The 15,738-nt window shown below is 36.5% G+C and overlaps 1 protein-coding gene across 2 annotated transcripts; it reads right to left on the bottom strand.

The window, feature by feature from the left end:
• Positions 1-347: 347 nt before the first annotated feature.
• Positions 348-12,529, bottom strand: LOC18432048 (Low affinity potassium transport system protein). 2 transcript variants are annotated; one of them, XR_002280567.2, is made up of 5 exons: positions 12,400-12,529; positions 9,338-10,285; positions 1,916-2,031; positions 1,723-1,803; positions 348-988 (listed from the first exon to the last, which is right to left on the bottom strand). XR_002280567.2 is itself a non-coding variant. In XM_006842158.4 (4 exons), exons 2-3 carry the CDS (start codon positions 9,892-9,894, stop codon positions 1,962-1,964), a joined length of 627 nt encoding a protein of 208 aa, XP_006842221.1. In that variant the 5' UTR covers positions 9,895-10,285; positions 12,400-12,529; the 3' UTR covers positions 1,663-1,803; positions 1,916-1,961. The 2 variants fall into 2 exon arrangements, 1 of the variants encoding a protein (XP_006842221.1); XM_006842158.4 differs by lacking the exon at positions 348-988 and having other exon boundaries at positions 1,663-1,803.
• Between the last annotated feature and the right edge of the window lie 3,209 nt (positions 12,530-15,738).

The following is a 15,738-nucleotide window of genomic DNA, read 5'->3' on the forward strand; positions in this document are numbered from 1 at the left end:
AAAAACAAGTGTAATTAACTAACTGCTCAAATGTTTTTTTAATATAATTATTATTTCTAATTTTCAATTTTTTTTTCCATGTTCATAATGATCCATCTAAAAACAAGTATAACTAACTATTCAAATGTTTTTTTTAATATAATTATTATTTTTAATTTTCAATTATGTTTTTCCATAGATTATATATTCACTACAAATTATGATCAAATTATATTTATCTCCAAGCCCCCATTTCTACAATATGCAGTTTGGCCATCCTCGAAAATTTCATGAAAAGTGTGGAACTGAAATCCACGGTTTTGTGTATTGAAATCATCTATTTTGACTGATTTATGACAAATGACAAATTGAAGAAAAATTTGATCATTATTGATAAACTTTCAGACAAAGGCGACGTTTTTGCTGGCCATCTCTCCAACTTTTTTCTATGAGGTTCTTCGAGTGTTACCTGTTGCAGAGATGAGCTAGGACTGGACCTCTCATATGAAAATCCGCCATTACAGCGAGACATATGTTTCTAGAAATCTAGGGCTTTGCCATTTAAGCTCCCCATTCCGACTGTAAACATATCACAAAAAAAAAAAGAAAAAAAAAAGACAAATAAACCCAACCAATTTGCAATCAGTTCTTGAAAGAACCATCCTTCGCTTTCTTTCTTTCCCTTCATCTTTGAGCTTTTTTTTGTCTTTTGGCCAAACCAGTCCAAATAAAAGATCGGTTCAACAGACCGATTCAGAACGTGCAACTCACCAATTCGATGGCCCAAGTCATTCTTTCTAACACTGATGTATAGTTCAAAATTCACTCTCACACACACACCTTTCTCTCATTCTCTCTCTCTCTTAGAACCAAAAAAGATCTTGAAATATCAGTACTACCATCTTATAGAAAATGATCAATTAGTAAATGCAGGACCCCAACTGGTAGTTGTTCCCCATGACCCAACCCACATGGCACCGGCACCCTAAAGATGGCCAAATAACTTCTCCTGAAAACAAGGAGTATGGGCTATTGTAAGAAACACGTTCATTCTTTATGATAGCACCCCATAAAGATCATTTGATAAAAACCATCCCATAAAGCCTTTCATTGATGCTCAGTAACTGATCAAATCCATATTTAGTAAGAACCAAATTCAGTGGAACAACTCTGAGAGAGAGAGAGAGAGAGAGAGAGAGAGAGAGAGCTTGGGACACAGATTAGACAAATCCCAGTTATCAAGGACTGATTTTCGGTTTCAAACAACAGGATCCGACATTTTTAAATCATATAAAGAATATTTCAGAAAACAGTTTGCAAATTTCCTTCAAATCTCGACAGAAGGCCAGCCAATATTTGAGTGAATCCCAGAATCTTGTCGTCATTTAAGCAGACATTACCGCATTTTCCACAAAAAATTTAAGTAAAATTATAAAAAATGGAGACCAGAAGGTGGGCTCACTCTATGCTTACCTTGCTATGGAATATCAATCTCCATGAGACTCTACAAACACTCTCAAGAAAGAGAGAGAACCCACTAACACTCTTAAAATAACAGTATTAATGGGATTCAAGCATTTGGGTTGAAACAATGAGAGAAAAGAGGAATCATACACTGGAGAAGCTGCATAATCAAATCATACACTGTGAAAAGAATAAGAAAAGCCTGGATTGATCAATCCAAAACTGAGAATCCCAGAGCACAAATTTGCAGACAAATCAGTAAAAAACATGGGCTCGTACCAAAATCCTCGAGATCCCATCCCTTCTCTCTCCTTCGTGGTAATCTCTCCTTGAAAATGCAAGGAAGGGTACAGATTTCAACTGGGAAACATCATAGGAATTCAACTCACAGTTAACAAAGAAATTAAAGAGAAAATTTAAAAAGCCAACCCTTCCTTTCTAATTTTACAGATTTGAAAGTTTCAAGACTTACTTGAGAAGAGAGAACTGGTTGGTGCAAAGAAATCCATTAGCCCAAATCACTGAATGGCACATGCACATCCATGGCGCCCCTCTCCATCACTTTCATCATCCGATGCCCCAGCCTCACTGTCAAGTAATAATATCATAAAATAAATGGGCCTTTAGCACATAGTCCATGCACACCTTTCCATATGCATGTGTACAGGGACAATGGGCTCTATCTGCATGTGAGGGAACGTGTACATGCAAGCATCCATGGAAGTTTGCCATGCATTTGGGAAAATCCAATCAATGGATGTCACCATGTACATGCAAGAATTATAAGGCCAGCATGTGCACAAGTGTGAATATGAAAGTGTGAAACAATAGCATGCATATATCAAGGATGCATATATAAATATGCAGGCATGAGAGAGAGAGAGAGAGAGTGCACAAGTCATACAACCAGGGATAGCAAATAACCTCCCGTTCTTTTTCACTCTCTTTCTTAATTAGTAAGCAAGGAATACCCGAAGATGTGCTTCATAGAGAAGTCAGACAATCAAAATCTTAGTTTTTCTTTTTATGTCCTTTCCTTAAGCTAAGGCATCCAAAAACTCATATAGGTTTAACGCACCAGGAACGAAACAATAGATCCATTGATACTGATACAGGTACTCCTAGGATGCTTCTACCAAATAATTTTTTAATAGAAGTTAAAAAGAAGATGTAAGATGAAATTGCAGACAAATGGGCGCGCGCACGAACACACACAGATAATCTATAATATATGTGCATCATTGAAGCTGGATAGGACACTCATTTCTGTATCTGTCCTGGACCCCACTCATTGTATCAGCGCCTGTTTTAGTATCTGTATTACATGGGCACTAATACGAGTGTTGCATCTTGTACGTCTCGAAACGTCTAATACTTCGATCTAAAAAACTATCGCGGCAAGACACGTTCATACAAGTATGACTTTATATATAAAAAATTAATCCTTTTATTACATGTGAGAAGAAGTGGCAGTGGGAGGCTCTCCTGCTCCCCACACATGATGTCCCAAGTTCAAGCCCACATGTGAGCAATATTTAGCTTTTTATATCACTGCAGCATCCCCGCGTATCATCGTGTGTCCAAGTATCGACACCAGGCCCCACACAGAGAGTTGGGGTAACACTGGTCAGTATCATATTTGAGCATCTTTGATTTTTACGGCAATTTATTATTTCCCTCTTAAATTTCAAGAAAACTCACTAAAGAAAACATAAAATAGGAAACATAAGGGCAATGACATCCACCCACATCTCCAAGTATCAACATGTGTTGCGACACCAGGCCCCATATGGAGTGCTGGGATAATACTGGTAAGAATCATATTTGAGCATCTTAGAATTTTATGGAAATTTACTATTTTCCACTTAAGCTTTAAGAAAGATTCACTAAAGAAAACATACAATAGAAAAGATAAGAGCAAGGACATCCACTAACATAAACAAGACATAGAACCAGATATAACAAAAACCACACTAAAGCCAATACTCTAGTATCAGCCCAAGTGGCTTTCAACTCCAGCCTATTCCAGGGATCCCTCAAGCTCTCTGGGTTTAGGGTTTCTTTCTGGATTTCTTCAACATCTTGATATTTTGGATTTTTTAAAATTTTTTGGATGACGCTACAGAACAAGGATAATCCCACGATAAGCCTCTTTGGATCCTCCCTTCCACAAATTTGGTAGAATATGTCTTTCGCTTGCTCTCCATCTTCCAAACCAAAGACAATCCCACATCCAATAAGATCCCTTTTCAAGGAAAGGTATGAGCTTTGATCCAATCTTCTTAGCTTGCACAAATCTGCAGCACAATTGCCCCCCAAGAGCAAAGAGTAGCTCAAGACCTCCCAATACAAGATAACGAATCACTAGCATGGTTGCTTTTGACACTATGGTCCATTTTATTACCTTGGAGTGGAAAATACATATTTTCATGATATAATTATTAGAGAACAGATCAGATGGAATACAAAACAGAGTTGAAGTGGCACCTGGAAGGGGATCAAAGCACTTGTTTCTTTTATAGTTTCGGCAGTGCAATGATGCTGAATCCTTATCCACCTCCATCATGGTCGGGAAACTGTAATGCGAGGAGTTACAGGAGTGGAGAATGAAATCTTTATAATTTAGAAGCCTACACAGGTACTAGAAATTTTCTTTTGCCAAAGTTGAATGGGTTGGACAAAGTACTTGTTAGTTTTCATCAGTCGGGGCAACACGGCCAGCATCCAGTGGAATATCATGCTCTTGTTTTTAGTTTTCAATTTTTCAAGGATTTAAGGATATCATTTTTAGGTCAATTGACAATAGAGGAGACCCCGTTGAATGTTGTAAGGTGGTCTGCAAAGACTTTGCTTTTCCCTAGGACTTGTTTATACCTAGGAGGAAATCCAAGAGATAGTAAGAGGCTTAAAGGTTTTGCTGTTTCCTGTCATCAATGTTAACAAGGAGGTTCAGGTCACCCATTATGTCACCACTTCGTAAACTGTCAGGACTCATTCATCCCTGGTTCTTGGCTAACTTATAGACTCGTTCCTACCTCTGAACTCCAGGCATAAAACTTGCATATTTGTGGAATGTGGCATAACAACTTAGAAGTCGTGGATTCTAAAAAAAGCAAAACTGAAAACAATGAAAATAATATTGGTAGCTTCTCTTGGCACCATCCCTCATCCCTTTCCAAGAACTCTTCTCTTTTCCTTCATATGTGCCCTCAAAAGAATTTCGCCCTCCACAATCATCACCATACAAGGTTTAGTAACAACCACTCATGCACACACACACAATACATGCAGAGACATGAGTTGCTGCTTACATATGTGTGCATGTGTATGTGTAGATGTGTATGCATTGCTTACACACACATACACATCTGCCCACACACCCTGATTAAGATGTGCATGAAAAGATGTGTAAGAGTGCTTTTACATTGTTAATAAAAGGTTTTTTAAGAGAGTAGGCAAATAGCTATTGGAGATGTTTGCTTTTACGAGAAAAGATCTCTCCATTTGAAGATTTAAAGAAGAACAATCGTAGCCCACGTGATAGAGAGAGAGGGGCAACAAGACCACATTGCCCCTTTGGCAAAAGCATTGGCTCCGTAATACAGTTTTCAATTAGCCAGAAACTCCTAAAAGCCGCCGGCCATCTCCTTCCTCTCTCCTTCTCCCCCTCCATACCCTCTTCCTTCCTATAAATCACTGGCTTCCTCCTGTGTCACCCAAGGCCCACCTCTCCTATGACCGAAAAGAAAGAAATAACCCTTCTGAATTTGTGAAAGAACAAAAGCACTACTTTCTGCCTCATAAAAGGGCCATTCCACTCTATATCTCTCTCTGCCGCTCAAAAGTTCCACAAACAAATCAAATTGCTCTAACACTTCTGAATTTGCGAGAGAACAAAACCACTGCTTTCTTCCACATAAAAGGGCCATTCCACTCTTTATCTCTCTCTGCCACTCAAAAGTTCCACAAACACATCAAATTGCTCGTATAGGTGTCTATTCCTCCAATTGCCACCCCCAGAGAACCAAGGGAAGAAGACTGAGAGAGGAAGAAGAAGAGGCAACCCTCCTTTAGATAACAAAGGAAGTAGAGAGAGAAATGAAGTAAAAAACATAGGAAAAGAGAGAACACCATCACATGCAGTAATATCCATGCCAAGAGAAGCCCCTAATCGAATCTAAATGGAAGGTGCAGGCATTGATGGTACTTGCAGTGGCACAGGTTGGAGCCACAGTGGAGGAGGGAGAAGGACAATGAGTTCTCCAAGAGAAATACAGGCAGGGGCTCAAGCCACAAGACAAGGTAAAAATAAGACAACATGATAAAATTCATTTCCAATTCCAGGGCAAAGGAGCATCATTGATTTTACCTAAAAGGTCTATTTGTCCTTGCGTAGCTGAAGTCAGAGAAATAGCCAACGAAGCAGTTCTTGGAGAATGGGATCCACAACAGAGGACATGGACACCTCCAAGCTTTACGATAACCATGTCAATGACAAGATCGATTGCTGCAACTCCTTGCCAAAGAAATCATCCATTTGAAAGCAAATCTCTCTTCTCCATCCCTCCCTTGCTGGTCATACTCTGTCGGTTTCCAAAACCATAGAACCTTCTCTTTCCAAAATCATAGAGACCTCTCCTCCCTCTCCACATCTGTTGCTCACCTTCCAAAACACAAGAGCCTTTCGGTGTCTACACCTTCACTTCTCTCACTAATTCCCCATCCTCCCTCCTTACCAGCACCCGCACCGCTCTCTCTCCTCCTCACTCCACAAACTCATTTCCACCCGTATGGTCATTTCACTGTCAGAGATATGCCATTCATGTTTTTAATTACTATCCATACGTGTTTCATTATGTCATCCGGAACGTAGGTGGAAATATGGAAGTCCATGGCTGGTTGCCGCCAAATATCAGTGGATTAAGGTCAACTATGCAGCTTTTGAAATGAGAAAAAGTCAGATGGTCCCATGAGAACACATGTGCATTTCGTCCTGCACGACCACTGTATACACACCTAACAAAACCATCAAACATGGATTATTAAAAATTCAAATATTTCCCCTTTCTAAAACCACTTGTTCTGCTACAGGGTCAATGGTCTTATTGCCCCTCTGACTTTGTCAAGTGGGATGGGATAGCTTTTGTAAAAATCTTCAATCGCACATATCTTTTCTCTTAAAAAAAAATCTTCCATAGCTTCTCCTAAAAACCCCTAAATAACATCAGAAAAACACAAAGACAGCTTCATAAACATGTGTGGCATTATGCACATGCCTGCAAAGGTACTGGAAGAGTTGCCATGATGCTAAAGATAAAAAGAGAGTAATATACAAGTGGAAGAAAGGCAATATTGACAAGCAATAACATAAAAAACAAACGGTCACTTCCTATAAATAGAAGTTGCGATTAATATAAAGGAGAAAGGGCACCATACCTCTATAAATTCCTAAAAATTGAAAGGCCAAAAATTTTCCTCAATGGAAGGGGTTAACATTTATACCACAAAATATTTTAGCAATTCATCTGTATGATACCAAAACCCTGGACAGTATCTTCAAAAATTAGCAAGAAACCAAAACTGAAAAAGATCGGTTTCACATACATATCAAAACAAAGGATCTATAACTTCCATATTTTCAAGTGTCAAAAAAGAGAAATATATGAAAAACGGGTTGCTAGTGTAACAAAGATTCAGAAAACTTACGAAAAGAGGTCAGAGTTAATTGGTTAGCGGTTCACGATTTGCAACACTACGTCCTAGGCTCAATTGCTACCAAGGGCAGGGCCCCTCTCCCCACTGACTCACCCAAAAAGAAAAAATTTTCAGAAAACCCCTTTATGGAATGTCAAAATGTGTTTATTTGCCCAATGATTCAAATTTTGCATATCCTATTCTGACCAACAAAACAAATTTGTACGTATTAATCTATTGAAGGAAAAGTACAATTTATAGTCCTGGATTACGAAAACTCGTTGTATGTTATGGTCATGGCTATCCAATAAAATGATGGATGGCATAGAGAGATTGGGATTGGCTAGAACAGGAGAGGAACCTAAAGGAGTGTTCCACTCTTATCGCTAATCATTTCAACTGATGGTCATGACCCATTAAAGAGTAAGCCAATATATTAGGGTAAACTTACATTCCCCTCCCAAAAAAAAAAAAATTGATGAAATTGAAGCTGAAAAGTTGTGACCCGATTTTTTAGAAGATTATGCACTACCCTTTACAGAAAAATGAAGACCTAAAAATGACAAAGCATTAAAACATCAAAATTGATTTGGTTTAATCATCAAAATAAATAAAAAATACATGTAAACTATAATAAACAAATATAAACTACTTTTGTGTTTGAAGGAGTAGGATTTTCTATCAAGCTTGGCACATTTTGGACATAGAACAATAATCTTGATGGATTTATGGCACAATTGTTGTTTTTGGTGAATTGCATTCAGTCTTAGGATCCAAAAGAGCCATGCCTGAGGCAATGATGATCCTCTCTTGTTGCTAAACAAACCATTTACTCAAATCCTTCTTTTTCTTAGTGCCATATTTTCTTAAGATTTCTTCACTTTTCAGCATTTCAAACAGACACTCTTATACAAATGTTTACCAGCCTTCAATAGCAAGCATGCATACATATTTAGGCCACAAAAAGGTGTTATAGGAAGCATCTGGGCACTAGAAATTCCATGCATATTTCTGAGACTTTATCTCCCAAAACAGAGCATGATCCATCAAATTCATCTTTCAGTCTCGCACCTAAATCCTACTAAGCACAAATACAATCAGCCGGAAGGTGTTGTTGACTCTCCTCTTTGAATAAGTTGAAAACTTAAGAAGCTGGTGAATCCACCAATTCTTCAAAAGAATGCCCATTCCTACCCTCATGCATGAGAGTTATTCAAAGCATATTCCATGCAACAGATTTATTCCAAGTGAATTTCAAGGCACTAAATAGCTAAAGCCACCATATTCAAATATCTCTAGCTTGTGCTTCCCGATCCCATGACCGGAAAAAAAAAGATAGAAAAACAAGTAAAAAGAGACAAGTACTAAACACCTTGCTGTCCATTGTTTTAACCAAAAAGTCATATGATGAAAACCCATTACATACATTAGTCATCATGCTGAAATTTAGCTTTAACTTTGCAAACTTAATCTCCTCAATATGCAAATGGACTTACCATGAATTTGCGAGAGTAAACAAAATATGAAACAAAATCCAGCATGCTAAAATTGAAGCTTGAAATAATGATTGCAAAACTAGATGCAAAGCATTGACCAAAACAAAATTGATTGAAAGAAAAAACTAAATGAAAACGTAGATACATATGTCATAAACAACTACAATAAGATAAATATACAATACATATCTCACTTCCTCCTCATTCCAAACAAGATAGCCATCACAATCAAATCCTTCACATCCAATGTTTCCAATCGCATGATATTCAAACCATCAAGTATGAAACCAGGTGAATCAATGAAATAGGATTCCCAAGTTTCATCAGTCACAATCATTTAGTTAAAAACATCTTGGTTAAAACTGAGATTCCTCGACAAACAAATTGAAAGAAATGAATTGCAAACCTTGCAGTAGTTGAACTAAACCAGAAATGAATACCACTTTCAACAAAAAGAGTAAGTAATCAAAATATTTCAACATACTATTCCTGAACCCAATGAAACTGTCAAAACCATAATAAACCAGGCAATATACCAAATAGAAGTATCACAAAAACCACACATACTCAAAATTCTTTGACATGCAAGTTCCAAATCTCATGATTCATAAAACCCCTAATGAATTAAGGTGCCAAAATACATACGTTTAACAAAAATCTATCAAAATGTTAAGGATTTCCACATAATAGAAACATTCAAGCACCTGGGTTCAAATTCCTTGATCTCGGTAAGCTCCTTTCCAAAAGTATCAGTCCACTGAACTTTCCGTTTAGCTGTAGAACTGGGGATTGTGTTGGCCTTCCCATCTTGGGCCTCTACTATATCTCCACCCACTGATTGAACCAAAGAATCATCATTAGTATTACCAGGCGGCCTCTTCAAACTACTCTTGAGAAACACCTTCCTACTATTATTATCATTAGAAGAGGCAGCACAATCCGATTGTGAGGCATCTTGTTGGTGAACTGGCTCTACTCTTGGGAGAGAAGGGCCTTCGGGTCTCGAAGATGATCGACCAAAGCATATAAAGGAGGCACACCCTCGAGCCCGGGATTTTACAGAAGAAGAAGCCAGGGGTCTATTAATGTCTTGAACGAGGTGATAGGCTTGGTGGCTCAAAGGGAGCACTCTCATCTGTTGTTTGGACTTGTTGTCTTGTTGGTTTTCGCTATGGTGTTTACCCAAGAAGAAGATGGCCAGGCCCTTGCTATATGAGAAAGCAGAGGAGGAAAAGAAACCACTTTCCACTGCTAATAACATCAGATTCTTACATCAGATCCTATTAAGAGGGTAGGATGTGGGCTCTCTCTCTCTCTAATAGGATTACGCGATGCGCCTCTCTCTCTCTAATAGAATTATGGGGAGGTGTTTCTCTCTCTCCTCTGTTTGCCTCAAGTAAGAATATGGATCTGTCTGTCTCTCTGGTAGCTTCAAATCAGAATATGGGGATGTGGGTTTTCTCTTTCTCCCTCTCTAGATGCCTCACATAAGAAGAATGGGGGTGCAGTCTCTCTCTCTCTATAGGGTTCCCAATAAAAAAGGCAGCTTTTTTCCCCTTTCTTTCTCCTCTGCTTGCTTTTTTGGGCGTTCCTTTTCCTTTTGTGGTATGGGACCGAGCAGTTCTTCAAGGGGGATGATTTAGAGAGGGCGGCTGTTACAATAACCATAGCATATCAGTAAAACGGGAAAACATGGAGAAAAGATGGGTACTGGCCATGTAACTGGTTAACCAAATGTCTCTTTCAAGAAATGACAAGCAAATGGGACTTCTGGTTTAATCAAGTTCCTATTCATCAGTAACAACAGCACATCTCTCTCTCTCACACACAGTAGTAGAAAACAGCACAAAAAGATCTCTCTCTCTCCAGTTCCTATTAAACCGAGTATTAAAAAGACAAAAAAGGACTCTCTCAATCCATTCCCTATTCACCCAGTAAAAACAGCACAAAAGAGTCTCTCTCTGGACTACTGTTGAAATGGGCTCTATCCGTCAAACAAGAAACAGGACAAGAAGTTTCTCTCTCTACATGGGTACCAGGAAAAAGAATGTCTTTTTCAATTATTATTTTTCCCATGTTTTTGCTCTCTCTTGTATTTTGTGCTAACTTCTTTAATCTCTTTTAGTCCGGGGCCACCATATGATTCCGATGATGCTACAATTAACCAGAGTTTCCTCAGCACAAAAATTGGGAATAATTTGTATCTACAAACAATAGGAAATGGTTTAATAAGGCTGCAGCCCTGTCAAAATAATTAAAACTTATCCTCATAATTCATCAAAAATTATAATCTTCATATGGATCATCTGGGCTTGAACATATTAATTGTGAAAAAAAAGATTTTAAGCTCTAAAAATTATGTATATTGTAACAAATTATCTAGACCATCTATTTCACCCTAAAATTAAGGGTTCATATATTTACAAGATCTGTACCATATTTTATTATTGGTGTTGGAAATTGATTTAGATCCATAATAGAGATTTTCGTTACCGAAAGTGCTAGCAGATGAAGATTTGACTGGAAACTTCATCCTAATAAATATTAATGGAAATTTACTAAATTAATGTTTTTTTCCTGAAAATAGACTTACACTTAAATAGGTATACAAGCCCAAAGAGGATAAAGGGAGAGAGATGAACTGAAAGCTACTTAATGAAACGAAAAGTAAGATACCACAAAATTACGCCAAAATAAATCTTGAAACACTGATGAAATGAAAAATCAGTGACCTATTTCCACCACTTTTGTCAAACATTAAAAAACCCAGCATTGTAAAAAATGCTTTTCCAGATGAACTTAAATACAACAGAGAAAACCATTAATTTTACCAATAAAAAATCAATTTTCCGATAATTATAAAAGGAAAAACCTAAAAGCCTGTTGATTTATCTTAAACAGACCAAATTTCTATGAATCTTCTCAAATATCTAAAAGTCCATCATTGTATTTGGCAAAAATCATGATCCTAAGTGCAATTAAATGTAAAAAATAAAGAGGACGTGAAAACCCCATTCATCATTTTCCCAAAAAAAAATGAACGCTTTATAAAAAAGAATGCAGACTCACTAGCCTAAATTGGTCTAAGAGACATGGACCCGGTACAAATAATCCAATTCAAAATAAAAGTCGTGTAACTGATGGAAAAATATCAAAAAAAAAACTTACAATAAACGCCTTGAAAATATAAATCAATTTTTTTTATTGAAGAGCAAAATAATTCTCAGAAGTTTAATGTCTTTGGGCGCTTTTTCAATATACTTAGAAAAAATTTCTGAAAATTCGGAATACAAACTCAAAAATAATACATCTTTCCAGGAAATTACTCAAAAATCTACTACATATTTTCATGATATTATTAAAAAATTTACATTATGTTATTTACCCATAAAATACCATAAATTAAAAAAAAAAAAAAAACCCCATGATTTCTCGAAAAATACGCTTTTCTATTGAACCTTAATTATATAAAAACTGGGTTTTCCACATTATTTTCCCATTAATCAGTAATCACAATAACCATAACAATAATTTCATTGTATTATATATAATGCATTCATTATCTTCGTCTATTCATGTTGTGCATATTTGACACGAATAAATAAATAAACAATAAGAGAAAAGCTTATTTTTTTTTGCATTAAATGCGGAAAAAATTGCAGAAAAAAAAAGCACCGAGTAAATTTTGGGCCGCAAAAATTTGGAAATAAAATGAAAAGAATGGCTCCAAATTGAGACTGGATTGTGATCGTTGATTGTAACGCACCTCACGGATCAAGATCAGATCCAACCGTTCATTTGTGTGGAAGGAAAGATATCAACGGCTGGCCAGAGCTGACGCCACCGTCGTTTCACCAAACCCTCAAAACATGGGGGCGCTGGTCGCCCATGAATTGATCATACGACTCTAGAGAGAGAGAAATAAAGAGAGAGAAAGAGTAGTAATAACGCCTTGATAATGAAGAGAACGAAATGGAAGGGCCCGAATGTTATGAAAACTTTGAGAAACAAAAGGGACGAATTTAAGAGAGAGAGAGAGAGAAAGCAAACCCACTTGGCTGCTTTGATAGTTTCTACTTTTTAGAGAGAGAGAGCAAACCCACTTGGCGGCTTTGATAGTTACTACTTTTTAGAGAGAGAGAACAAACCGACTTGGCTGCTTTGATAGTTTTTAGTTTTTACTTTTTAGAGAGAGAGAGAGAGAGCAAACCCCTGCTTTGATAGTTTTTAGTTTTTACTTTTTAGAGAGAGAGAGAGAGAGAGAGAGGCCTTTAGAGAGACAGAGGAGCCTTGATGGCTTTTAGAGAGAGACAGAGGAGGCCTTAATGGCTTTTAGAGAGAGAGACAGAGGAGGCCTTAATGGCTTCTAGAGAGAGAGAGGAGGCCTTGATGGCGTTATGAGAGAGACAGAGGAAGCCTTGATGGCTTTAGAGAGAGAGAATGAATAATAAAATCAACTTTGATTGTTATAATGGTGTGGGGGAATTGGAAACCCACTTTGCCCACTTCAATAGTTTAGAGAGAGAGAGGCATTTTTTTTAGAGAGAGAGAGTAATAAACTCAACTTTGATGGTTTATTATATGGCGTGGGAGAAATTTAAGGTACTTAAAAAGGTATTGAAGGGGCCCCTGTATTGAATTAAACTAACAATATTGGGGTAAAGAGAAAGCTTGCTTTTGTGGGGCTTCTACTGTTGCATTTGCTTGTTTAAAGAGATGTGAATTGGTTCAATTATTAGGGCACCCAAAAGTACTCTCTCTCTCTCATTCATGGTGTCCTAAAAAATGAACCACTTAAAGTATCTCTCTTCCTCTCTCTTTGGGTATTCAAAAAAATAGAAGGAAAAAGTTTATATAATAAGATGCCAACTTTATATTGTAGAAGGAAGGTGCATCTCAAAAACTTAATGAAAAAATTTGTTGTCATCAGAAAATTCTCCAAACGATCATCTTGATCTCGATATACATGGATATAAAGAAAAAATAAATTTCAAGTCTTGAAAATATTGTACCTTGTAACACATTATTTAGACCGTTTATTTTCAAGATTTTTTAGTGTTCATAGATCAGGTAGATTTGTGCCATTTTTTGAGCTTTCAATTTCATATTGAGAGTGAAAAATAGACTTTGTGGCCATGATAAGTGTTTTGGTACCAAAAATACAACTTTTAATGCCGTAACTATTTAATATTGATATGTTATACAAACCCCATCTTATGAATTAAAGTTGGTCTCTCTGTCTATCTTTTTTGGGTGCTCTAAAACTTGATCTATAGGGGTGCCCTAAACAGTTCTCAGGGTCCTAAAATTTGAATTACGTATCTTTCCATCTCTGTCTATGTCAATTTTTGTCGTGTCCCAAAAGCATGAACCAAATTGAAATCATATAATAATTCCAAATTGTCTAAATCAATTATTTAAAAAATATTGGGTCAGCACGGAATCTCTTGGTCTGACCTAGAAATTAGTCACTTTGTTTCGGTTCTACGTATATATAAGAAAACGGCCAAATCTAAAAGGGAACCGACAATTCTGCATAGAAAAACGGCGATTCTCTATCATAAAGCGGTGTTTTAGACCGATTTTTTACCGGTTCACGTATTTTTTTTACCCGTTCACTATTTTTTTGTATAGTAAAATGGTAATCCAAACAGCCAATCTGGACCTATTTTTGAGGTACCCCAAGTCACTAATCCCTAGTCCAAATAATGAGAAAGAGCCTTATATTTCATTTGAGCCAACCAAATAGTCTCTCTCGCTCTTTGAGACAACCATCCATCTCTCCCTTTCTCTCTACCAACCAAATTGTCTCTTTCTCTTTTTTACATATTCATTTTAAAAGAAAGTATATATTACCTATTAGATTAATATAAAAGGTGTATACGGTAATCAATATATTTGGAAAGAGTGGATACAATATCCTATATTTTATAATAAGTCTAGGCAGAGTATAGACGTTTGTGATTTATTTCTATTTTTGTATTCGTCTATATCTAAAACAAACTTGTATATTCATAATCTTCAATAAAGACCGAGTCTTTTCAGAGAAACATGAGAATCTTCACATGGTATCAAAGCAAGGTTCATATTCATCGTGTCCATTCCTCATCTCTAAAGCATTGTCATCAATTTTCAAGACAAGTATGTTGCTCACCAAATTGGTGCAACTTCTGTCGAGTTGTATTTCGACTATCTTATATGTCTCTCCGCCGAATTGTGTTTCGACTCATTGATTTCTTTGCTGAGTCGTGTTTCGACTATCTTATCTGTCTCTTAGCCGAATCGTGTTTTCGACTCTCTGATTTGTTTGATCTCCTCCACTTCGACTGTCTAATTTATTTGATCAAAGAGCAATTTGAGCATAACAACCATTGTTTCTACTGGTCATGTTATGCACCTAAAGATCTTGCTCGTTTTCATAATTAGTATTCAAACTCCAATTTCTCTCTTTGATAGCATATTGAGTTTGAGGAGTGTGAAAGGAAAGTATATATTACCTATTAAATTAATATAGGAAGTGTATATGATAATATATATACTTGGGAAGGTGTATATTGTAATCGGCCTATATGAAAAGAGCAGGTATAATATCTTGTATTTTATGGTACGTCTTAGCATAGTATAGGTGTTTGTGATTTATTTATATTTTTGTCATATGTGTCTTTAGATAAACCTGAAAAGACTCAGTATCTATTAATCATATGAATATACAGACTATAGATGAGAAATTATAAAAATAAATCATAGTTTCCTATAATATACCCAAACTTACCATAAATATAAGTTATTATATCTACCTTCCTAAATATACATATTATATTACTTTTCATATTAACCATGTACACAATATATACTTTCATTTCACAATTCCAATTTCACCAAACAATAACAGCCTCATATTTCCTCTGAAGTCTGAACTAAACCAACCAAATAGGCTCTCTCTCTCTAACTTTCTCTGTAAAATGCAATCATACATAATTCCAATTTCTCTGAACAACTTCTCTATACCAACCAAATCTCTCTCTTTCATGTAAGCTAACATACATGGGCCACACCTACCCACCCATAACCACATTATTTATATATCCCATTTTTATGTTTTTAA

This window comes from Amborella trichopoda, chromosome 5 (genome assembly GCF_054954075.1).
Source record: "Amborella trichopoda isolate Santa Cruz 75 chromosome 5, AtrichopodaSantaCruz75HAP2 v2.0, whole genome shotgun sequence".
Classification (NCBI taxonomy): domain Eukaryota; kingdom Viridiplantae; phylum Streptophyta; class Magnoliopsida; order Amborellales; family Amborellaceae; genus Amborella; species Amborella trichopoda.